The 22,126-nt window shown below is 40.7% G+C and overlaps 1 protein-coding gene across 1 annotated transcript in view; it reads right to left on the bottom strand.

Moving 5' to 3' along the window:
- GPBP1L1 (GC-rich promoter binding protein 1 like 1) overlaps positions 1 to 22,126 on the bottom strand; it is a 58,794-nt gene that overhangs the window by 13,397 nt on the left and 23,271 nt on the right. Inside the window, exons 2-6 of the mRNA XM_032247413.1 lie at positions 16,638 to 17,692; positions 15,489 to 15,603; positions 10,739 to 10,868; positions 10,094 to 10,380; positions 624 to 696 (exon numbers count right to left, since the gene is read on the bottom strand). Coding sequence (XP_032103304.1) covers positions 624 to 696; positions 10,094 to 10,380; positions 10,739 to 10,868; positions 15,489 to 15,548 — 550 coding nt within the window. The 5' untranslated portion in view covers positions 15,549 to 15,603; positions 16,638 to 17,692. The remainder of the gene's footprint in view (positions 1 to 623; positions 697 to 10,093; positions 10,381 to 10,738; positions 10,869 to 15,488; positions 15,604 to 16,637; positions 17,693 to 22,126) is intronic.

The following is a 22,126-nucleotide window of genomic DNA, read 5'->3' on the forward strand; positions in this document are numbered from 1 at the left end:
GCCACTGCACTACAGCCTGGGCAACAGAATGAGACTGTCTCAAACAAACAACCACCAACACCGAAACAACTGCTTCCAAATTCAGGGTTCTATAAGCTCTCAGTTGTCTGTATTCTGACTCCAGTAACATGATAACAGTTGTCTTTTTTTTTTTTTTCTTCTTTTGAGAGAGTGCAATGGTGCGATCTCAGCTCACTGCAACCTCTGCCACCTGGGTTCAAGCAATTCTCCTGTCTCAGCCTCCTGAGTAGCTGGGACTACAGGTGCACGCCATCACGCCCGGCTAAATTTTTTTGTATTTTTAGTAGAGATGGGGTTTTACCATGTTGGCCAAGATGTTCTCCATCTCCTAATCTTGTGATTCACCCACCTCGGCCTCCCAAACTGCTGGGATTTACAGGCGTGAGCCACTGTGCCCGGCCCCATGATACCATTTCAATGGTATTTGGGGTTGGGGCGGGGTGGGGCAGAATAACCTGCTATAGTTGGATGTTAGTTACCATGGGCAAATGCATGTGATGAGAAACAAGATAAAACAAAAAAAGATAAAGGAATCTTTGTTCCTCTCCCTGCTAAGAAAAAAATTTTAAAGTTATGCCTTTAAAATGGCAAAATCTACTTACCCCATACTCCAGAAGGGGTCCCAATAGGTCTGCATGGCTGATTCTGTTTGCCAGCTTCTGGATTCAAGGAAGGCTAGGAAAAAAGTGATATGAATGGTTGATACAGAAAGCTGATCATTTTGGCACTTTTCACAAAGTAGTCATCACCGTGGAACCTATCAAATAATTACATATTTGCAGCACTTATTAACACTGTATTCAGAATTATAACAAACAGAAGATGTTGAAATGCAAAATCAATAGGTAGTATGTTAATCTTATGTTCTCCTGAGTTTCATTTCCTTTGATATAAGGGATTTTATTTTTTAAATAAACAGACCAAATGTGCAAGTTCCCACTTTTCAATAGGATATGTATGCCAAATAAGGAGGCACTGAAAGTTAGATGAACAAGGATGTGGATCATTTTCCTCAGATTAAAGGACAATCTGGTTAGTGAAATGTATAGTATTCACTCCTCTAAGACAGGTGTAGGGCAGGGGTAGACGATATGCCAAAGACTGCCAGAAATACAATCAAGAAGAGCCCGTCTTCACAAGGGTCAGTTTCACTACAAAACCTTGTAGACAAGTACAATAAAAGGCTACAGGGACTATGAAAAAAGTCTGTATTAGGGAATAAGGAGTACTCAGGAAGAAATGTCAATTGTACTTAATAGAGAAGTCCTATCAGAAAAGGTTTCACTGCAGGTCATCTAGGAATCCTTAAAGATAAATTCCAAAGCTGGAAAATGGGTAATATTCCAGGAAAAGAAAGCTCACTGCACACTAGGGAAGCATTAAATAGAATATTCACAGATCTGCAAATAGTTTAGCATGATTAGTGCTAGGGAATGAGGGGACCCTTCTGTGGGGAAAGAGATCACCTGGCAAAGTAGGCAAGTCAGCTGGTGGAGGATTTTTTATGGGAGAATAAGTTATTCTGCAGGTAATAGGGAGCCGTCTTTCATGCAGAGTTAACACAATCAAATTATTAATTTACAACAGCCACTCTAGTAGCAGCTTGAGAAATAGATCTAAAGGCTTTAAATATCAACTAAGAGACCAGTAGGAGATCAACTGCATAGTCCAGGAGGGTAATAAAGGCAACAGAAGTAGAGAAAGAGGTAAGTAAAAGGGCAGAGAAGAGTTAAGAGTAATAGACTAGACTTAGTAATTGTATGACACTGCTGTCCTAGCCTAAACTTTACAATCTTGGTAACAGGGTAGGAAAGAAAATGTTTTTGTTTTGTTTTGTTTTATGAGACGGAGTCTTGCTCTGTTGCCCAGGTTGGAGTGCAGTGATAGGATCTTGGCTCACTGCAACCTCCACCTCCCAGGTTCATGCAATTCTCCTGCCTCAGCCTCCTGAGTAGCTGGGATTACAGGCACGCACCACCATGCCCAGCTAATTTTTTGTATTTTTAGTAGAGACGGGGTTTCACCATGTTGACCAGGATGGTCTAGATCTCTTGACCTCGTGATCCACCCGCCTCGGCCTCCCAAAGTGCTGGGATTACAGGCTTGAGCCACTGCGCCCGGCAACAACTCAGTCTTTATGTCTGAATGGTCAAAGGACATCTTTTTTTTGTTCAAATCTAGTATTTTCTAAGAGTACGTCTTACTCATCCAGGCTGTCCTTTCAATTTATACATTCAAATCTAAATGTATTTCAGAAAAATTTTCTTGAATTATAATTTTCAGTATTTAAGCTATTCCTTTGTTTTGGTTTGCTGTGGGGCGGGGGTGGGAAGCGGGAGGATCCTATTATATATCCATATTAGTCTTTGCTAAACTAATTTTTTCCCCAGTTTTAACTTATCTATATATTTCTTGTTAATTTAAAATTTTTTCCTTTTCTGTCTTCTAATTCTTGAAAACTATTAGTATTTATTATCTTTATTCTTTCTTGTTTAGTCTTTATTTTTCTGAAATATTTTATTACTTCTTTCTAGAGTTCTAGCCCACTATTTTGAATTTTTCCAGATTATGATTTCTTTTAGTTTTACGTAATTTTGCTCTTGTTGCGCAGGCTGGAGTGCAACGGCGTGACCATGGCTTACTGCAATCTCCACCTCCCAGTTTTAAGCCATTTTTCCTGCCTCAGTCTTTTGAGTAGCTGGGACTACGGGAATGTGCCACCATGCCCAGCTAATTTTTGTTTTTAGCAGAGACGGGGTTTCACCATATTGTTCAGGTTGGTCTCAAACTCCTGACCTCGGCTGATCCACCCACCTTGAACTCCCAAAGTGTCTGCTGGTTCTGCATAAACGTGTCTGGACGTTTTAAAAATTTCCTTTGACAGCTGGCATGTTAACTTCTGCCAGTGGAGAACAATGGAGAGATTTTTACTTTCTGTTCTCATGTGCATTTTCAACAGGTTCCTGAAGCACCCAGTTCCTCAAAGCCAGGTTCTGACGTACAAGTGAGCTCAGAGACCGGTAGCTTCCCTCAGCACCTCACCTGAGTTTTGTAGCAGAGTGACACCTTTCATGAGCGCGCTTCCCCAGAGAAGCACATCAGCAATTACTCTGCCATTCAGTGAGCCACAACTGAGCCCTTTCTCACCAGGTCTGAATCTCAGCCCTGGAGTGGTGGTAGGGAAAGAGGGACTCATTCTTGGACACTCCATCTTAGCCCTAAGGGTAGTGGCTGCTCCTTACATGTGTGGGGTTTTTTTCCTTTTTTTTTTTTTTTTTGAGACAGGATCTCACTCTGTCACGTAGGGTGGGGTACAGTGATGCCATCTGGGCTCACTGCAGTTACAACCTCCCAGACTCAAGCAATCCACCCACCTCAGCCCCAAGTAGCTGGTACTACCAAGTATGCATCACACCCAGCTAATTTGCTGGGATTACAGGTGTGAGCCGCCAAACTGCACCTGTATGTTATTTCTATTTTCTTTAAACTACTTCTTACTTCTTACTAGCCAATCCTTCATTACTCCAATCCTGCTATAGTTAATAATTCCCTGTATTAATTTTCTCTATTCAAACTACTGTGTGGTTTGAACTTTTGACTGGTCCAGTCAGATCCTTCATACCTTATCCCAGAGCCCCTGTATTTACCAGTTATTTCGTTAGAGAAAACCACTCCCACTTAACTGCTGCTCTTCTCAAATATGCCCTCCAAGCTTTCCAGAAAAACGGTTGGCTCTGCTGGCATTCTTTATGCTGTCAGGTGTCCTGCTGCTTCCCTTCAGTTCCCTCTGCACAAATGCTAGTACTACCCAAGCCTTTTTGGTGGTTTGTCCTTATCTACTTAAGGGGTTTGTGGAGAAATTTTATTGTGCTTTGATGTAGATGGTATCTGTGGATTTTTCTGGTTCTTCAACTCTACTTGCTTTGTCTTATTTTTAACTTTACTTTAAAATAATTTCAGGGCTGAGTGCAGTGGCTCTTGCCTCTAATATCAGCACTTTGGGAGGCTGAGACGGGTTGAACACCTGAGGTCAGGAGTTCAAGACCAGACTGACCAACATGGCAAAACCCTGTCTCTACTAAAAATACAAAAATTAGCTGGGTGTGGTGGCACATGCCTATAATCCTAGCTACTTGGGAGACTGAGGCAGGAGAATGCCTTAAACCTGGAAGGCAGAGTTTGCAGCAAGTCGAGATCATGCCATTGCACTCCAGCCTGGGAGATAAGAACGAGATTCCGTCTCAAAAAATAATAACATAAAATAATTTCAGACTTACAAAACAGTGGCAAAAATAGTACCAAGAATTCCCGTACAACCTTCATCTAGACTGTCATAAAAGTTGAAGTATCCCTTATGTTTAGGACCACAAGTGTTTCAGAATTTGGATTTTGGAACATTTGCACATTATATTTGCATACGTGAGACACCCTGAGGATAGGAACCAAATCTAAACATGATATTCATGTTGGTTTCATATACACATAGCCCGAAGGTAATCTATACAATATTTTAAATAATTTTGTGCATGAAACAAAGTTTTGACTGTGACCTGTCGCATGAGCAGGTATGGAATTTTCTACTTGTGGTGTGTGACATCCACACTCAAAAAGTTTTAGACTGCAGGTGCTCAATCTGTATTAATATTTTACATTTGCGTCCCCATTCTATCTTTTTCCTGAACCATGTGCAAGTTGCAGGGCTTGATGCCACTCTTAAATATGTATTTCCTTAAAAGGATATCTTTTACATAATCAGAGTAATTATTAACACTTATACATAACATTAATCTGTAACACTTATTCAGATTGTCCCATTAATATTTTAGCAAAAGAAAATTTTTGCAAAATGGTTTTTGCCTCACCCAATATTTATTTAATCTAGGTTTACATGTTGCTTTTAGTTGTCATTTCTCTAGTTCTTTAATCTAGAGCTATTTTTTTTTTCAAGGCCTTAACATTTTTGAAGACTACAGGCCAGTTCTTTTGTAATTCTTTTGTAGAATCCCCAATTGGGCTTGTCTGATATCTCCTATGATTAGATCCAGGCTATGCATTTCTGGAAGGAATGTTAGAGGTGATGGTGCATACCTCTCAGTGCCATCATATCAGGAGGCTTATATATATTTGTGTCACTGCTGGTAATCTTAATATTTTTCTTAATATTAAAATTTTCATACAGTAAAATGCATAAATATAAAACATACTCAATTCTATGAGTTTTTAAAATGCTAATATCTTCCCAACTTCTACGAAGATTATTAACACTTCCATCAACCAGAAAGTTTCTTTCACACCCTTTTCCAATCAATCGCACTGTGCACAGGCAACCACAAAACCATTTGGATTTTCTTTCCCATCATAGATTATCTGGCTGTTCTGGAATCTCATGTATAGTTTTCTAGAGTCCTTAGGATTTTCCTGTCACCTGCAAACACAAAGTTTTATTTCCTCTTTTTAAACTGTATACATTTTTCTTGACTTACTGTACTTGTTAGGACTTCCAATACAATGATAAATACAAGTGATAAGAGTAAACAACTTAAATATTACTCTCAATATTAAAGGGAGCTCTACTTTTACACTGGAGAATTTGGGAAGATGAAAAAGCAGTAGGAACGCTGCTGGCATCCTCTCAAGAGTTCCTTGTCTCCACAAATTTATTATTTCTCAGGTTTCAAACACATTCAAGTCTCCTAATCCTAGAAAACTCTACCCTCACACCTTGCTCTTTATTCTCCAGAGTAGTGTACCATTTATCACCAACTTACTCTCTAACCCTTCCAACCAAACTTTTCACTTTTGAAAGGGCATCCCAAACTGTCAGATTCAAAGCTCTCTCCCATACTTAATAACAGCTACTATTTAAAAATCTGTGTTCTTGTCTATAACATATACTTCAAAAAAGTAAAAAACAAAACAAAACAAAAAAAAACAACCTGTCAAGGTCTGTGCTGAGTGTGTCATACATTCTCTAACAACTCAGGGACAATTAGGACTATTTAACTTGCCCAGGTAACAATATAGGAATGTTAATTACAGTAAGCCGATACTATTTTAAAATAATTTTCTAATTATACAACGTACGATATAGAAAAAATAATAATACAGAAAAACTACTGCAAACAACCAGGTCCCAAAACATCTTCAATTTGTGAATTTTATCTACCTACTTTTTCTTGGTATACTCATTCCTTCTTCAGCTAATCACTTCCCAGTCTCCCTTACTGCTACTCCACAGGTTCTGCTCTACACCTTCCCTTCTTTCCAATTTATTCTTCTTCTTAGGCGATTTTATTCTATCCACAAACCTCAACTATTACCTCTATTTCCATGTGCACAGCTCTAGATCTAACCCATCTCTTTGGCGTCAAGAATTTGTTATCTTCTCTGGCCAATTCTGCTCCTTCTGTTTTCTCTATTCAAGTTAATTACAAATTACTCATCAAGTCACTCTGGATAGAAATTTTTTTTTTTTTTTTTTAAGGAAAATTTGTATTACTCTAATTATTTTTTAAGCTCAACAGTGTACATTTAACCCAATTTGGTGGCAAGTTCTTTAGCCTTTGCCTTTTCAAGCTTGGCAATGCAAGTCACAGACTTGGGACTCAGGACACTGCCTCCCCAGTGACGGTGGATCTCATTATATCTGTCATTGTAATTGGTCCTGATAGCTTCCACCAGCTTAGCTAAAGCTCCTTTGTCTTCTGAATTAACCTGTGTGAAGGTAACCAGCGGCGCAGGTCTTTCTGTGGACTAGATGTCCCACTCTTGCCTTCGTCTTGATAATGCAGTAAGGGACCCCAATTTTATGACACAGGGCAGGCAGGAAGACAACCAGTTCGATGAGATCCATGTTATACGCAATCAACACTAGCTGAGCCTTCTTGTTTTCCACCAAAGTGGTGACAATGTTGACTCTTGCTTGAAAGACAGGTGGTCTCTTAGTGGGAATGTCCTCTTTGCTGGCAGCTTTCTTCTCAGCCTGGGCCAACAGCCTCTGCTTCTTCTCTTGCTTTGTGTCTGGTCTGTACTTGGGGGCCAGCTTAAGCAGCTAGCTGAGTGACTGTTTGGCAGTGCAGGGCCTGGGTGAACTGATAATTGCAGAAGGCACTTTCAGCCGCTTATAGAGGATATAAGCCACTGTAACCTGATTATAGCAAGGCCATTTCAACAAAGTGCGTGAGGTCCCTTTTGGGCTGGATGTCCCTATCCAATGCCAAAATTCTTAGGCCTTTTCTCAAACAGGGGATTCACCACTTTCTTGGCCTTCTGCTTCTTGATGACAGCAGGTGCTGGAGCCACCTTCCTCCCCCTGGCCTTCTTTTCTTTCGGCATCTTGAGCAGTGGGAGAAGAGATCTTATTTTTGACTCTTCCTTCTCTAATACAATACCGCAGTTCTAATCCTTTAAGTTTAGCCTCCAAAACAAGGTCTTTTACAAACTGAATTTCCATTAACAGAAAAATGGATAAATAAATCTAGTATATTCACATAATATAATATTTGTTATACAACAGTAAAAAAGATCTAGTTTGTTAACCATGACACTACTGAGATTTTAATTCTGGTTAATTCTGTTATGGGGCTGTCCAGTGCATTGTCGGTGTTTGGCAACATCCCTGATCTCTACATATTAGATGCTATTAACACTATACCCAGCTATGGCAACAAAGATGTCTCCAGATAATGCCAAATATCCCCTAGTGGGCAAACTTGCCTCTAGTTGAGAACCACTGAGCTACAGCCCCATGATTCAACACATGTAAGCTTTAAACAATTTTACATAAATAAAAGAATTACAGTGTGAAAGTTCATATAAAGGTAAAAATGTGCATATTTTTAGAATGTATCATTCCCACTGGGAATGTCACAGGACTGATAATGAAGCTTCTAATCAAACTATGCTAATCAGTAGCATACTACCCAGTTTAAAAGGTACTCTTATGTCTACTTCACACTATTTCTTGTTTGCCACAATCTTCTCTTTTTCTTATCAAAGTACGTAACAACACTATTGGTGATTCAAATAAATTTGTTTTCTATACGCAGAGCTGGCTATAATACTAAATATACTCTAAATATTTCATTTCAGATACAAATTATGTTATAATCATTATGTTTATTTGATCATAGAATAAAAGCATTAAAAGAAAGTTGCCTTTTTTTTTTTTTAGTAAGAGTTTTGCTGTGTTGTCCAGGTGGAGTGCAATGTCCCAATCTCGGCTCACTGCAAACTCTGCCTCCCGGGTTCAAGCAATTCCCCTGCCTCAGCCTCCTACCAAGTAGCTGGGATTACAGGCGTGAACCACTGCATCTGGTACTTTTTTTTTTTTTTTTTTTTTAAAAGAGATGGTGTCTTGCTCCCACATACACTTCCCAAGTAGCTGGGACTAAGGGTGCACACCACCCATGTCCACTGGCTCTGTTGCTAATGCTTTTGTTGCAGTTTGAGATAAATTTTATCAAGTTCCTTAAGTGTAATGAGCAACATATATTGTTTTCAAATCATTTCCACTGGTCTTTCTTGGATTTGCTTCTAAGTTTATTGTATAAATAATAAAGATTACAGTTTGATATTAGACTACTTGATATCTACAACATCCTGGACAAGTATTTAATATGTAAGGGCAATACTGCCCTTTCTGAGGATAAAGTTTTGAAGAACAGTCACCTGGGAATAGGAATTCACATTAACATACAATTTAAATCAAGAACTCCAGGTCACTTGCTAGACTTGAGGGTAGGGGGGCTAATGCCTAAATTTCACTCCTCTTTAGGTGACTCTATTAACCGATGTAATGACTGTAACAGAAGTGACTGATTAATGTGCTACTTAAAAATAAACAAGGCTGGGTGCAGTGGCTGATGTTTGTAATCTTAGCACTTTGGGAGGCCAAAGTGGGAAGATCACTTGAGGTCAGGCGTTCAAGACTGGCCTGGGCAACAAAGTGATATCTGGTCTCTATAAGAAATAAAAAATTAGCTGGATGTGGTGGCATGAATGCAGTGGTGCAATCATAGTTCACTACAGCCTCAAACTACTGGGCTCAAGAAATCCTCCTGACTCAGCCTCCCTAGTGGCTGGGACTCTGGGCATGTGCCATCATGCCTGGCTATTTTTTAAAAAAAATTTTAAAGAGACAAGGGTCTCGCTGTGTTGCCCAGGGTGGTCTCGAACTCCTGGCATCAAGCAATTCGCCTGCCTTGGTCACTGAAAGTGCTGGGATTATAGGCATGAGCCACCATGACTGGCCAACTTAAAGATTATTGATTACATGTTAAAATGATAATCTTTTCTTTTCTTTTTGAGATGGAGTCTCCCCCTGTTGCCCAAGAGTGCAATGGCGCAATCTTGGTCCACTGCAACCTCCGCCTCCTGGGTTCAAGCAATTCTCCTGCCTCAGTCTCCCAAATAGCTGGGATTACAGGTGCTCGCCACCATGCCCAGCTAATTTTTGTATTTTTAGTAGAGACAAGGTTCCACCATGTTGGTCAGGCTGGTCTTGAACTCCTGATCTCAGGTGATGCAACCGCCTCAGCTTCTCAAAGTGCTGAGATTACAGCCATGAGCCACCGCGCCCGGCCTGATAATCTTTTCTTAAATAAAATATATTTAAAAATTTTAAAGATACTCTAAAAACGCTACCTTTGATTTAGAGGCCAAAAGGCATGTAATTTAACACACAATAACATCTAGTGTTACAGTTATTTTGTATGATAGAGAACAAAATCAAGAAAAAAAAAGTTTTAAGTAGTTAGAAAAAGACAATTTTACATGCAAGACTACATTTTAACATAATTATAGTTGAATATTAAACGTTATATGACTTAAGAGAAATTAAAGATTTTTCTAAATTCCAAAGACATAAAGATAAAAACTTTGCTACAAGCTACATCGAAGTTTTGGTCACCATTTTCAAATGTATCAACTCCTTTCTTATAAAAACAATAAAAACCTCAACTTACAAATTACTTTTTCTGTAATTTCTGAAATGTTCTCATTACTAACAGGGTCTCATATTTCAGACATCATTTGTTGGGTTATAACCACACATCTAATGATTCATACTTACAAAGTCTTCCTCTTCAAACTGCAACTTTTCCATCTTGTCTTCTTTCTTTTCTTCTCTAATCTCCATAGGTGGCTTTTCCTGAAAAGCACACCCTTTCCGGGAGTGGAAGCTGCCATTCCAGTGGCGATGGTTCCCTGTGCCACCTCCACTACGTTGGCTCATGCCATCATGACCTCGGGAAGAGCCATGCCAACCAGATGGGTTCCCTGTGATTCCAGCATATGCTCCCTTAGAGACACCAGAGTCCACAGAATCATGGCGGAACAGGGAGGGCTGGTGCCAAGAATCTAGAATAATAAAGAAAAGGAACTCATTAATGATTGGTGCTTTCTGATTTGGTTTACGGTATTGCCAAAAGGCCTTCGGGGACCTTGTTAATAAAAAGTCTACAGAAAAAACATCACAAAATGTATCTTTTCTTTGTGAGGAAATTTCTGAATGCGTTCAACTGAATAGATGATTCACAAGAATCATAATTATAGTTAGATCTAGAAAGTCAATGTATTTGGTTAACGACTACTAGAATCCAACTGAAAGCTACGTTCAGAAAAGATCCTATTTCAAGATTACAGATATGTACCCTCAGCCTGGGCTTGTCCTATATGAGTAGCTTAAACATAGTCATGAAAGTTGGACATGGCTCACCTCCTGCAGTTCGTAGGGGACCATTGTTAAAAAAACCATCAGAGGAATTATGTCGACGGCGGCTTACTCCAAATCTACCTTCTCCTCTGGGTAGGTGCTCTCCGTGTTTTTCGAAGGTGGCAGTAGGTGACTAGGATGATGAAGTATGGAAAGGCAAATGGATAAATAACTATTAGTCCCTTTCAATATCTCAACAGGCTTTGCATCAGGCTTTCAAAAAACAAGTAACAATGGTGGTAGAAACCCATATAATATGCATATAGACCCTAAGGGTATCCCCAGGTGCCTGAGTTAATTTAGAGGAGTCTTAGGTTATATATTCAATCATTAATTCACTTCCTTTATTACAGAAGAGGAGAAAAGCTAGCCACTTCAACTGTCTGCATGGAAGAGGGCAGAGGAAACCTTGTAAATATCCATAGGCATAAGCTCCAAAACTTTACACTTAAAAATATTTATCTTGCAATGGGAGAGGGAAATCAAGATGACTGCCTAATAAATAATTCTAAATAATTCTAAGCAGTCCTCCTAGTATTTCTGGAATAGGGCAAAGACAGTGGTTGAAATATCACCCTGGCAGGTTAGTAATAATCACAAAGTTTTTTTTTTTTTTTTTTTTTAAGAGAGAGAGAGATGGAGTCTTACTGTTGCCCAGGCTGGAGTGCAGTGGCACAATTAAAGCTCACTGCAGCTTCTTACCATTGGGCTTAAAGGATCCTCCTGCCTCAGCCTACAGAGTAGCTAGTACTACAGGCACATACCACTAAGCCTGGCTAATTTTTAAAATTTTTTGTAGAGATGGGGTATCACCAGGCTGATCCCTCACTCCTGGCCTCAAGCAATCCTCCTGCCTTGGCCTCCCAAAGCTCTGGGATTATAGGTTTGAACCACAGCACCCAGCTGCTAGAGTTTTTACAGTTTTATAAAACATTTATTTCCAAATATAATACTTCTAACAATACTACACTTTTGGCATCATACACATTTTACTCATTTACACACAATGAAAGAGGTCAGAGAGAAAAAATAAGTCTTTGAGGTAACAAAACTGAAAGGAAGCAGTTTGAGAAACATTACTACAGATGAACTCTAATATCCCTTCCTATTTTGAAGAATTTTATTCCAACATTCTTAAATGATTGTAAGGCCGGCTGCCTCGCAGAGGGTTAAACGGACACATCCATCTCTCTCCGCGCCTGGTAACTGTGTCATCACCCAAACTCGTTATCTGGCCTTGCCTCATGGCTTCCCTGCACCCGCCTCCACATACCAGACCCAAGCCCACATTCAGCACTAAATTATGCATTCAACCCTCAGCCCGCTGTTAAAAAACCCTGCAGGAAAATTTTTTAAAGAAGCCCCATCAGACACTGCCTGGTAGCAGTCTGCTCTGTATGCCCCAGAAAGGCCCCCTTACCCAAGGTCCCGCCCGCCTACCCATGACCACTAGCTCCAGACATTTCCTGCTTCTTAATAGCCAATAAGATTGCCTTCACTTTGTTTTTCCAACAGTCAATCAAGGCCCAAGGTCTCGCCTGCCTACCCATAACCACTAGCTCCAGGCATTTCCTGCTTCTTAACAGCCAACAGGGTTGCCTTCACTTTGTTTCCTCAACAGCCAATCAAGACCCACTTACCCAAAGTCCCGCCCACCTACCAGTAACTAGTTTCAGCCACTTCCTGCTTCCTGGCAGCCAATAAAATTGCCTTTACTTGTTTCCCCAATAGCCAATCAATCGTCTTCCCTTCCCATAAAATCCCATGACCTAAACAGCTGGGTGCAACTTCTTTTTTTTTTTTTTTTTTTTGAGACGGAGTTTCACTCATGTTACCCAGGCTGGAGTGCAATGGCGTGATCTCGGCTCACTGCAACCTCCGCCTCCTGGGTTCAGGCAATTCTCCTGCCTCAGCCTCCTGAGTAGCTGGGATTACAGGCATGCACCACCATGCCCAGCTAATTTTTTGTATTTTTAGTAGAGATGGGGTTTCACCATGTTGACCAGGATGGTCTCGATCTCTTGACCTCGTGATCTACCCGCCTCGGCCTGCGAAAGTGCTGGGATTACAGGCTTGAGCCACCGTGCCCGGCCCCTATGGGTGCAACTTCTTTAGCCCCTCCTGGACCACAGAACCTCGCCCGGGAGCTCATTTTCTCATACTTGCCTCAGTTTCCTCATTCTACATCAGCAATAAACCTTACAATGATAGAGACCATAAAGCCTTGAAAAGTATGGTTATGTCTGACAAGGAAAACCATAAGTCGGGGCATGTTTACATTTATTTTTCTTACTATCAATATCTTGCCAGTATTTTACCCATTCCAGTGGGTTAAAAAAGATTTTCTCTTAAAAGTTTTATGGTTTTAGGTTTTTAACTTATGTTCCATTTTAAGTTAATTGTTCTGTGTATGAAGTAAAGGCTAAAGTTCTTTACCCTGCCCCCATACAGATAGGAGCTAGTTCTTCTAGCACTGCTTAAAACAAAAAAGCAACACTATCACTTCCTCACTGAATTACCTTTGTACTTTAATCAAAAATCAACAAAATACATACACAAGCCTTTTTTTTTTTTTTTCTTTTTTAAAGAGACAGGGTCTTACTCTGTCACCCAGGCTGGAGTACACTGGCCTGATCATAGCTCACTGTAGCCTCAAACTCCTGGGCTCAAGCAATCCTTCTACCTTAGCCTCCCAAGCAGCTGAGATGACAGCTATTCGCCATCACATCTGGCTAGTTTTTTGTCTGTTTTTTCAAATTTTTCTTGTGGAGACAAGGTCTCACTTTGGTGCCCAAGCTGGTCTCAAACTCTGGGCTTTCAAGCAATCCTCCTGCCTCTCAAAGTGCCGGGATGACAGGCATGAGCCACTGAGCCCAGCCTGTACAGGTCTATTTTGAACTCTCTATTCTGTTCTATTCCTTTCATGTCTATCCTTATGCCAAAACCCACAGGACTTTGCTTATTGTAGTTTTGAAAATGAAAGAACATCTTCTAATTCTTTTTACTTAGTTCACTGTGCTAAAATAATTATTCTTTTTTTTTTTTTTTTTTGAGACGGAGTTTCACTCATTACCCAGGCTGGAGTGCAATGGCGCGATCTCGGCTCACCGCAACCTCCGCCTCCTGGGTTCAGGCAATTCCCCTGCCTCAACCTCCTCAGTAGCTGGGATTACAGGCACGCGCCACCATGCTCAGCTAATGTTTTTGTATTTTTAGTAGAGACGGGGTTTCACCGTGTTGACCAGGATGGTCTCGATCTCTTGACCTCGTGATCCCCCCGTCTCGGCCTCCCAAAGTGCTGGGATTACAGGTGTGAGCCACCACGCCCGGCCCTAAAATAATTATTCTTTACTGATAGATCTGTATACTTTTCATGTAGCCCACTACCACCAAGCATTGGGTCAGATTAGGTCAATTACGAGATCTCGCAAATTTCATGAAGACAATTTGAAACGAAGTTTAGAGCCGGGTGTGGTGGTTAGTTCCTACAATCCCAACACCTTGGGAGACTAAGGCAGGCAGAACGCTTAAGCCCAGGAGTTCAAGACCAGCTGGGAAACATGGCAAAACTGTCTCTACAAAAAAAAATTCGAGGCTGCAATGAGCTATGACCGTGCCACTGGACTCCAGCCTGGGTGACAGAGGCTCTGTCTCAAAAAAAGCAAAAAGCTGAGACTGGAAGTACCTTCCCAAAAGTCCACATTTTAAAATATGAAAGGTAGGCCTTTTTTTGAGAATACCTATCGATTTCATTCTTCCTCTATTCATTGACAAAATGGGAAGTATTTTAAAATTTACTAGCTTCCCAAACTATCAGTAACTCAGGCTGATTCTTTTGTGTAGTGTGACTAGGTCTGCTTTAATCTATATAAACTGGTAATTTCATCTGTGTTTACCCCCTAATGCAACACATATCTCCCTGAAACTATTAAGTAGGTTAATGCCTCTAAAACACTTTCTGGGATTTAATCTGAGATCCATGTAGTAGTTGAATGAGCACTGTCTCTACCTTTTCCTCCTCTTCATCTATTACCATAGACAAATGTGTGTTCACTCCAAAGGTCTGTTTACCCAAGCACCATTCCCCTTTTACTTCTGCCTGTTTGACCTCGACAGTAGGTGAGCAGTTTGTTTAATCTCCAAACTGTGCTGCAGCTAATACAAGACTTAACTGTCATGTAATGAGAAAAGCCTTAGGATATAACGAAAAAAGTGAGATACTGAAAAAGAAAAACATATATAAAATAGTGAGATACTTGGTAGTAATAAGGTACACATTCATGTGGACTGCCTAATTACTTATACATCTTTCTAACAGAAAGCTATTAAGTCTATGAAAATGTTTTTGAAATCCTCACATGACGCTGAATATATTAAAAAACACCCAGAATGGGCTGAGTGTAGTGGCTCATGCCCGTAATCCAGCACTTTGGGAGGCCCAGGCAGGCAGATCATTTGAGCTTAGGAGCTGAAGATCAGCCTGGCCAACATGGTAAAATTCCATCTCTACAAAACAGTAACAAAAATCAGCAGGGCGTGGTGGTGTGCAGCCGATAGGCCTAGCTACTCTGGGGGCTGAGTCAGGAGGACTGCTTGAGCCCAGAAGGTCAAAGCTGCAGTGAGCTGTGATTATACTACTGCACTTCATCCTGGGTGACAGAGGGAGACCCTGTCTCAAAACAAATAAACAACCAAAAAAAAACCCCAAACCCTCTGGTATTTGAGTAGATATTACAGGAATTGAGAACAGTACCTTAGCTGACTGTGGTGTTGAGAAATTTAGCCAAGCAGGAACAAAATCATGCTGCGCCATTTAGGTCCAGTGTCTCCTTTCAGCAAGGTGAGGCATCCAACCTCATGGCCAGGATCTGAAAACAAAATAACTCAAATCACTTATGTTTACAAGGACCAGATACCAATGTGTAAAGGTATCTGTAAATTATTCTAAGATTCCTCTTTACAGAAAGACCTGCCCTCTGAGCCTCTCTACAGATTACTTACTAAGCCTTATAACTCAGAGAAGTTCTAAATAAAAGCAATTTTTGTTAAAACAAAAATTCTAAACAAAAGAAAACTGTAACATGAGTCTGGAAGATTTATTTTTTAGAGGAAGGGTCTTGCTGTAGTGTCCGGGCTGGTCTCAAACTCCTGGCCTCAAGTGATTTTCCTGCTACAAAGTCTCAAAGTATTGGAACTACAGGTGCGAGCCACTGCGCCCAGCGAATATGGAAGGTTTTATGAAGGAAGCTAACAAATTATTGATTGTTACATCAAAGAACTTGAAGAATTTAACATCTATTTAAAACAAAAGATACTTATGAAAAGAGATTAATCTGCTTCAAATACTCAGGTAACTTTAAGCAAAAGCAGCAGAAAACATCTTCCTGGCTGGGCATGGTGACTCACACCTGTAATCCCAGCACCCTGGGAGGCCGAGGCAGATCGCTTGAGCTCAGAAGTTCAAGACCAACCTGGGCAAAGTGGCAAAACTCCCATCTGTACAAAAACTAACAAAGAAGCCAGGTGTGGTGGCACATGCCTGTGGTCCCAGCTACTCTGGAGTTGCTAAGGTGGGAGAATCATCTGAGCTGGTAAGGCTGAGGCTGCGGTGATCTGAGATTGCACCATGGCACTTCAGCCTGGGTGACAGAGACCCTGCCTCAGGGTGGGGGAAAAAAGATCTTCCTAGAGAAGGATGATGTAACCTCTCAAGAGCTTTTCTATTTAGTTCATATTAATTTCTTCAAATACCAACCAGCATCAGTTTTCCTGAAATCTGTTGGTGTCTTCAAACCACCCTACTGATATTCTCCAAAATTAAATACATCAGAAAGGAGTATGTGTTTTTCATGATGCATATACACAGTTTTCTTTCAAAATAAGATATATGGAGAATATTTACCCCAGAGTGCAACCTCTGTGGTCCTGTTTCTGAACTCAAGTCAGCCAGCTGGATCTCCCACGAGGTTTTCTTCTTAAAAGGATGCTTAAGTAAGTAATCTGTCTGGCAGCACGACTTATGATGAAGCACAAAGAAGCCAGGTTCTGCGTGGATCTCTCAGTCCCCTCAACTGCTCATCTTAAACTATTTGGTTCCTGACACGTTTTCAAAAGGGAAAAGGGGAAAAGGGGAAGGGGGGAAGGGGAACATAAAAAGTATTTGTTACATTTAAAAAAGGGGGGGAAGGGGAAAGAGCTGTACCTATGTTCACCTCATTCAACTTCCTTGAGTTACGGCACTATGATGTTGCTTAATTAGGTAAGACATGGATATCTGCACTGAGTGCAAACACTGTTCATAACAAGGTCATAGCTAGAAAGACTAATGGGCTCAAGTGTGGACAAGTAATGTCATCAAGGTGATAGAATAAAAATATAATATTAAAGCCCTATAAAAGATCTGAACAGTCAACTCCAAAACATCCACGACAAGGTCGTTAAAATACAAATCTCATTATTCTTACTCACGCACTGCTAAAAAATAGTATGCAGATACGTATTTACATTTGCCTTAACCTTCAAAATCTGGGGACATAAATCTTGTCTTTGCTAAAAAAAATAGAAATAAAAATATATCAGACAGGAACTTGCTACACTTTTCTCTCCACAAACAGCAGCTTTCAAGGCAAATTTCTTGGTATAAAGCTCCTAAATGTATATTCTATTTCTTTGGCCTTTACTATTTATAAATTCAGAGCAAAGTTAAAACATTAGAAAGACAGGTGGGATGGGTATTAAGAAACAGTCAAGGAGAAATATAGTTCCAAAATGAGGATTTCTTCTCTTCAGTTTTCTGTGTTTCACTTGTTCTGCTCCTTCCCAATAACTGAATTGAGCCACTGGAAGGAGATACGAAGAATCTTCTACTGCTTTGGTAGAGAAGTCACTTATTAATATTATTTTGGATCCATTTCCACCATTTCACAATCATTTGAAAGGCCACACGACTCTATCACTCTGCGAATGAAAAAACAAAACACATGAAATCACATGTGTATGTCATATATACATATATATATATAAAGAGAGAGAGAAAGAGAGAGAGAGAGAGAGAGCGTGCGCTGCTAAAATGAGACACAGTTAAATAATCAAATCAAGGTCCTGAGAACCAAAACCCTTAAGTCCAATTTAGATACTAGGGATTTATTATGTTCACCACCTATACCAATAAGATGACCTGGATATAAATCTTTTGGGATTTCAGAAAAGTCACCTAAACAGAGTTTGCTTTTTTATATAACCACTTTTGCAATCAGTTATCTAAGGTATTCAGAAATGCAAAATAATGGGTCTTTCAGACTTTAGATTTTTCTCTCATAAATGGAACAGGGTGCCATAAGTGGTCAAAGGGCCATATAGCTTGTTGGTATATTACCAAAGTCACCAACTACCTGTTTGTTTAGGACTAGCCACAGCTAGAATCCTTAAATTAAGATATCTGTCACAGTATTTTTTATGGATTTATATGCTATATATTTTTATATATCTGGCTCTCAATTCAGAGATTTAAAACTTTTATAATTTAACTTGTTATGCACTCAGATGAAACAAAAATTTCTTTGGTAGTTTATCAACATTCTTTCAGGGGATACATTTATTTATTTACTTATTATTTAAGAAACAGGGTCTCACCCTATCACCTAGGCTGGAGTGCAGTGACTTGATCGTAGTTCACTGCATCCTTGAACTCCCAGGCTTAAGCAATCCTCTCACCTCAGCTTCCCGAGTAGCAAAAACCATGGGACCACAAGTGTGCACCATCATGCCCATCTAATTTTTAAAAACGTTTTTTGTAGACACAGGGTCTCACTTTGTTGCCCAGGCTGGTCTTGAATTCCTAGCTTCAAGCAATCCTCCTGTTTTGGCCTCGAAAAGTGCTAAAATTACAGGTGTGAGCCACAGTGGCTGGCTGTAGGAAGATACTCAGAAGACTTGCACTACTGTTTTAAAGTTCATGGGAATAAGAAATACCAAATTCAGGATAGTAAGTATCTCTGGGGAAATGAAGGGAAATAAAAAAAGAGGTCCCAGAGAGTTTCAACTGTATCTGTAATGCATTATTTCTCAAGTTGAGTGATGGGTACAAAATGACTATTCACTTGTTGCTCTTTTTATAAACTTCTAACACTTACAAGAATATAAGGCCGGGCATGGTGGCTCATGTCTACAATCCCAGCATTTTGGGAGGCCGAGGTGCATGGATTACTGGAGGTCAGGAGTTCAAGACCAGCCTGGCCAACATGGTAAAACCCCGTCTCTACTAAAAATACAAAATTAGGCTGGGTGCAGTGGCTCACGCCTGCAATCCCAGCACTTTGGGAGGCTGAGGCGGGCGGATCACAAGGTCAGGAGATTGAGACCATCCTGGCCAACATGGTGAAACCCCATCTCTACTAAAAACACAAAAAAAATTAGCTGGGCATGGTGGTGCACGCCTGTAGTCCCAGCTACCCTGGAGGCTGGGGCAAGAAAATTGCTTGAACCCAGGAGGCAGAGATTGCAGTGAGCCGAGATTGAGCCATTGTACTACAGCCTGGGTGACAGCACAAGAATCCGTCTTAAAAAAAAAAAAAAAAAAAAAAATTAGCTAGGCGTGGTGGCATGCGCCTGTAATCCCAGTTTCTTGGGAGGCTGAATAAGAAGAATCTCTTGAACCCAGGAGTTGGAGGGTTGCAGTAAGCCGAAATCGCACCATTGCACTCTAGCCTGGGCAAAAAGGGCAAAACCTCATCTTAAAACAAACAAAAAAGAGTATTAATAGGACAAGTATATAAAAAGTAAAAAAAGCTTGAAAAGAAAAAATATTTCAATAATATAATTTATAAGCTGAAATATATGTATCGCCCAGACTATACATTCCTTGGGCACACATGGAATAGTCATAAAAAATGGACCATATACCAGTTTAAAGAAGTAAATTAGTTCCAAAGAGTAAGACATTCTTTGTTCTCTGACAATACAGTATCAAAATTAAAAATGACTTTGTCTCATAGTTCCCATTCTCCTTCCCCATCCTAAGGCAATTCTGTTTAAAAATTGCCAGGTGGAATCAGGCAAGGTAACAATCTATGGGCAGCAGAAGTGGGAGCTGCAGAGGGTTGGAGTAGACTGTTCTGCCTAACCAGTATGTGAAGGGTAACCATGAGGGGTGGGGAATGGAGAAATGTGCGTGTGGCTGTAGCCCAGACGCAGGGTGTCAGCACCCATTCAGTGGTGTAAGAGAATGTACCAGTAGGAGGGCGGCCCAATGCAGAGTATGGGAGACTGAGTGGAGTGAGGAGGGCATCCTGGGAGAGAGACAAAGCCAAGCAGATTGGGGACTTCTATGTAGCAAGGTGCTTTGCACAGATGTTCCATCGTTGGTGTGGTAAGGAGGGAAATGTGTGGTAAGGGAGGAGGTGGTAACTGGAAGTTGGTTAATACTGAGAAATGATTAAAGTTAAAAATATTAAGAAAAAATGGGCCGGGCGCGGTGGCTCATGCCTGTAATCCCAGCAGCACTTTGGGAGGCCGCGGCGGGTGGATCACGAGGTCAAGAGATCGAGACCATCCTAGTCAACACGGTGAAACCCCGTCTCTACTAAAACTACAAAAAATTAGGTGGGCATGGTGGCGCATGCCTGTAATCCCAGCTACTCAGGAGGCTGAGGCAGGAGAATTGCCTGAACCCAGGAGGCAGAGGTTGCGGTGAGCTGAGATGGCGCCATTGCACTCCAGCCTGGGTAACAAGAGCGAAACTCCGTCTCAAAAAAAAAAATTAAGAAAAAAATGGGAGCCATATTTCTTACCATGGGAGAAAAGAGGCAATAAGAAAGAGAATTTCAAAATACTTAAACAGAGTAACACTAGGAATAAATATGCAATATAACATCTGGAGCAGTACTTAATCAAAAATGAGGTTTAAAAACATTATTCTCAGCCGTCTGCAGTCCAAACACTTTGGGAGGCTGAGGTGGGTAGATCACTTGAGGTCAGGAGTTCAAGACCAGCCTGGCCAACATGGTGAAACTAAAAATACAAAAATTAGCCAGGTGTGGTGACACATGCCTATAATCCCTGCTACTTGGGAGGCTGAGGCATGAAAATTGCTTGAACCTGGGAGGTGGAGGTTGCAGTGAGTCAAGATCGCGCTACTGCACTCCAGTCTCCAGCCCAGGCAACAGAGTAAGACTGTCTCAAACAAACAAACAACAAAACCACCACCACTAACAACAAAAGCCAACATCAACCTCCACCTCCTAGGCTGAAGCGATTCTCCTGCCTCAGCCTCCAGAGTAGGAGGGATTACAGGCATATGCCATCATCATCCAGCTACTTTTTGTATTTTTAGTAGAGACGGGGTTTCACCATGTTGTCCAGGCTGGTCTTGAACTCATGACCTCAAAAGATCCACCCTCCTCAACCTCCCAAAGTGCTGCGATTACAGGCGTGATCTACTGTACCTGGCCTGGTTACTGTTTCTTTAGTACAATTCAAAATTGCTGGCCAGCTGCAGTGCCTCATGCCTGTAATGGCAGCACACTGGGAGGCTGAGATGGGCTGAGACATGGTAAAGCCGGTCTGTACTAAAAATACAAAAATTAGCCAGGCCTGGTGGTACATGCCTGTGGTTCCAGCTAACTCAGGAGGCTGAGGCAGGAGAATCACTTGAACCTGGGAGGCAGAGGTTGCAGTGAGCTAAGATCCCATCACTGTACTCCAGCCTGGGTTACAGAGCCAGACTCCATCTCAAAAAAAGTAAAAAAGCAAAAAAAACTCCAAAATTATTTTTATATAGGCCTATACCTGTAACTTCCAGTAATAGACATATGATGAAACTATCCCTGTAGTGAAGTTATTCTGGAAAAATAATCAAATCAAGCATCCTTATGGAAAAGATATAATTAACTGTTTGGTGCATACATTTTATCTTAAGAATTCTGGTTGAAACCACAGAGAACCTCAAGCTCAAGGCAGAGAGATAAATCACCTAATGGGGTATAAAACTGTTGGACACAAAGGAAAATGCCTCAATTTTCAACATAAACAATTCCCTCTTTTCAATCACCACTAGGTACTTTCCAGTTTTCCAACTGACACACACCGCCACCTTTTCAGTGTTTCACATACCAAATCCTAAGTTTCTGTGGCAGAGTCCCAATCTAGGCAGTGACTGTAGAAGAAATACTAACTAGCAATACTTTGCTACTGTTACAGGTCCTACAACTGTTATATATCCCTAACAATTACTTACCCATCACCCTCAACTTACTCTGATACCTGAAGTGTAAAGAGTGTAATTTAAACATGTATGTGCAGAGTATGTGGTTGAAAGGAGATGCATTGTAAATGGGGGCATTTAATCAAACAGCACAAATAAAAGAAGGTAGATAAAAAGAAATTTCTGTTCTG

The sequence above is a fragment of the Sapajus apella genome, unplaced genomic scaffold (assembly GCF_009761245.1).
Source record: "Sapajus apella isolate SASKATOON/1434 unplaced genomic scaffold, GSC_monkey_1.0 scaffold62, whole genome shotgun sequence".
NCBI lineage: Eukaryota > Metazoa > Chordata > Mammalia > Primates > Cebidae > Sapajus > Sapajus apella.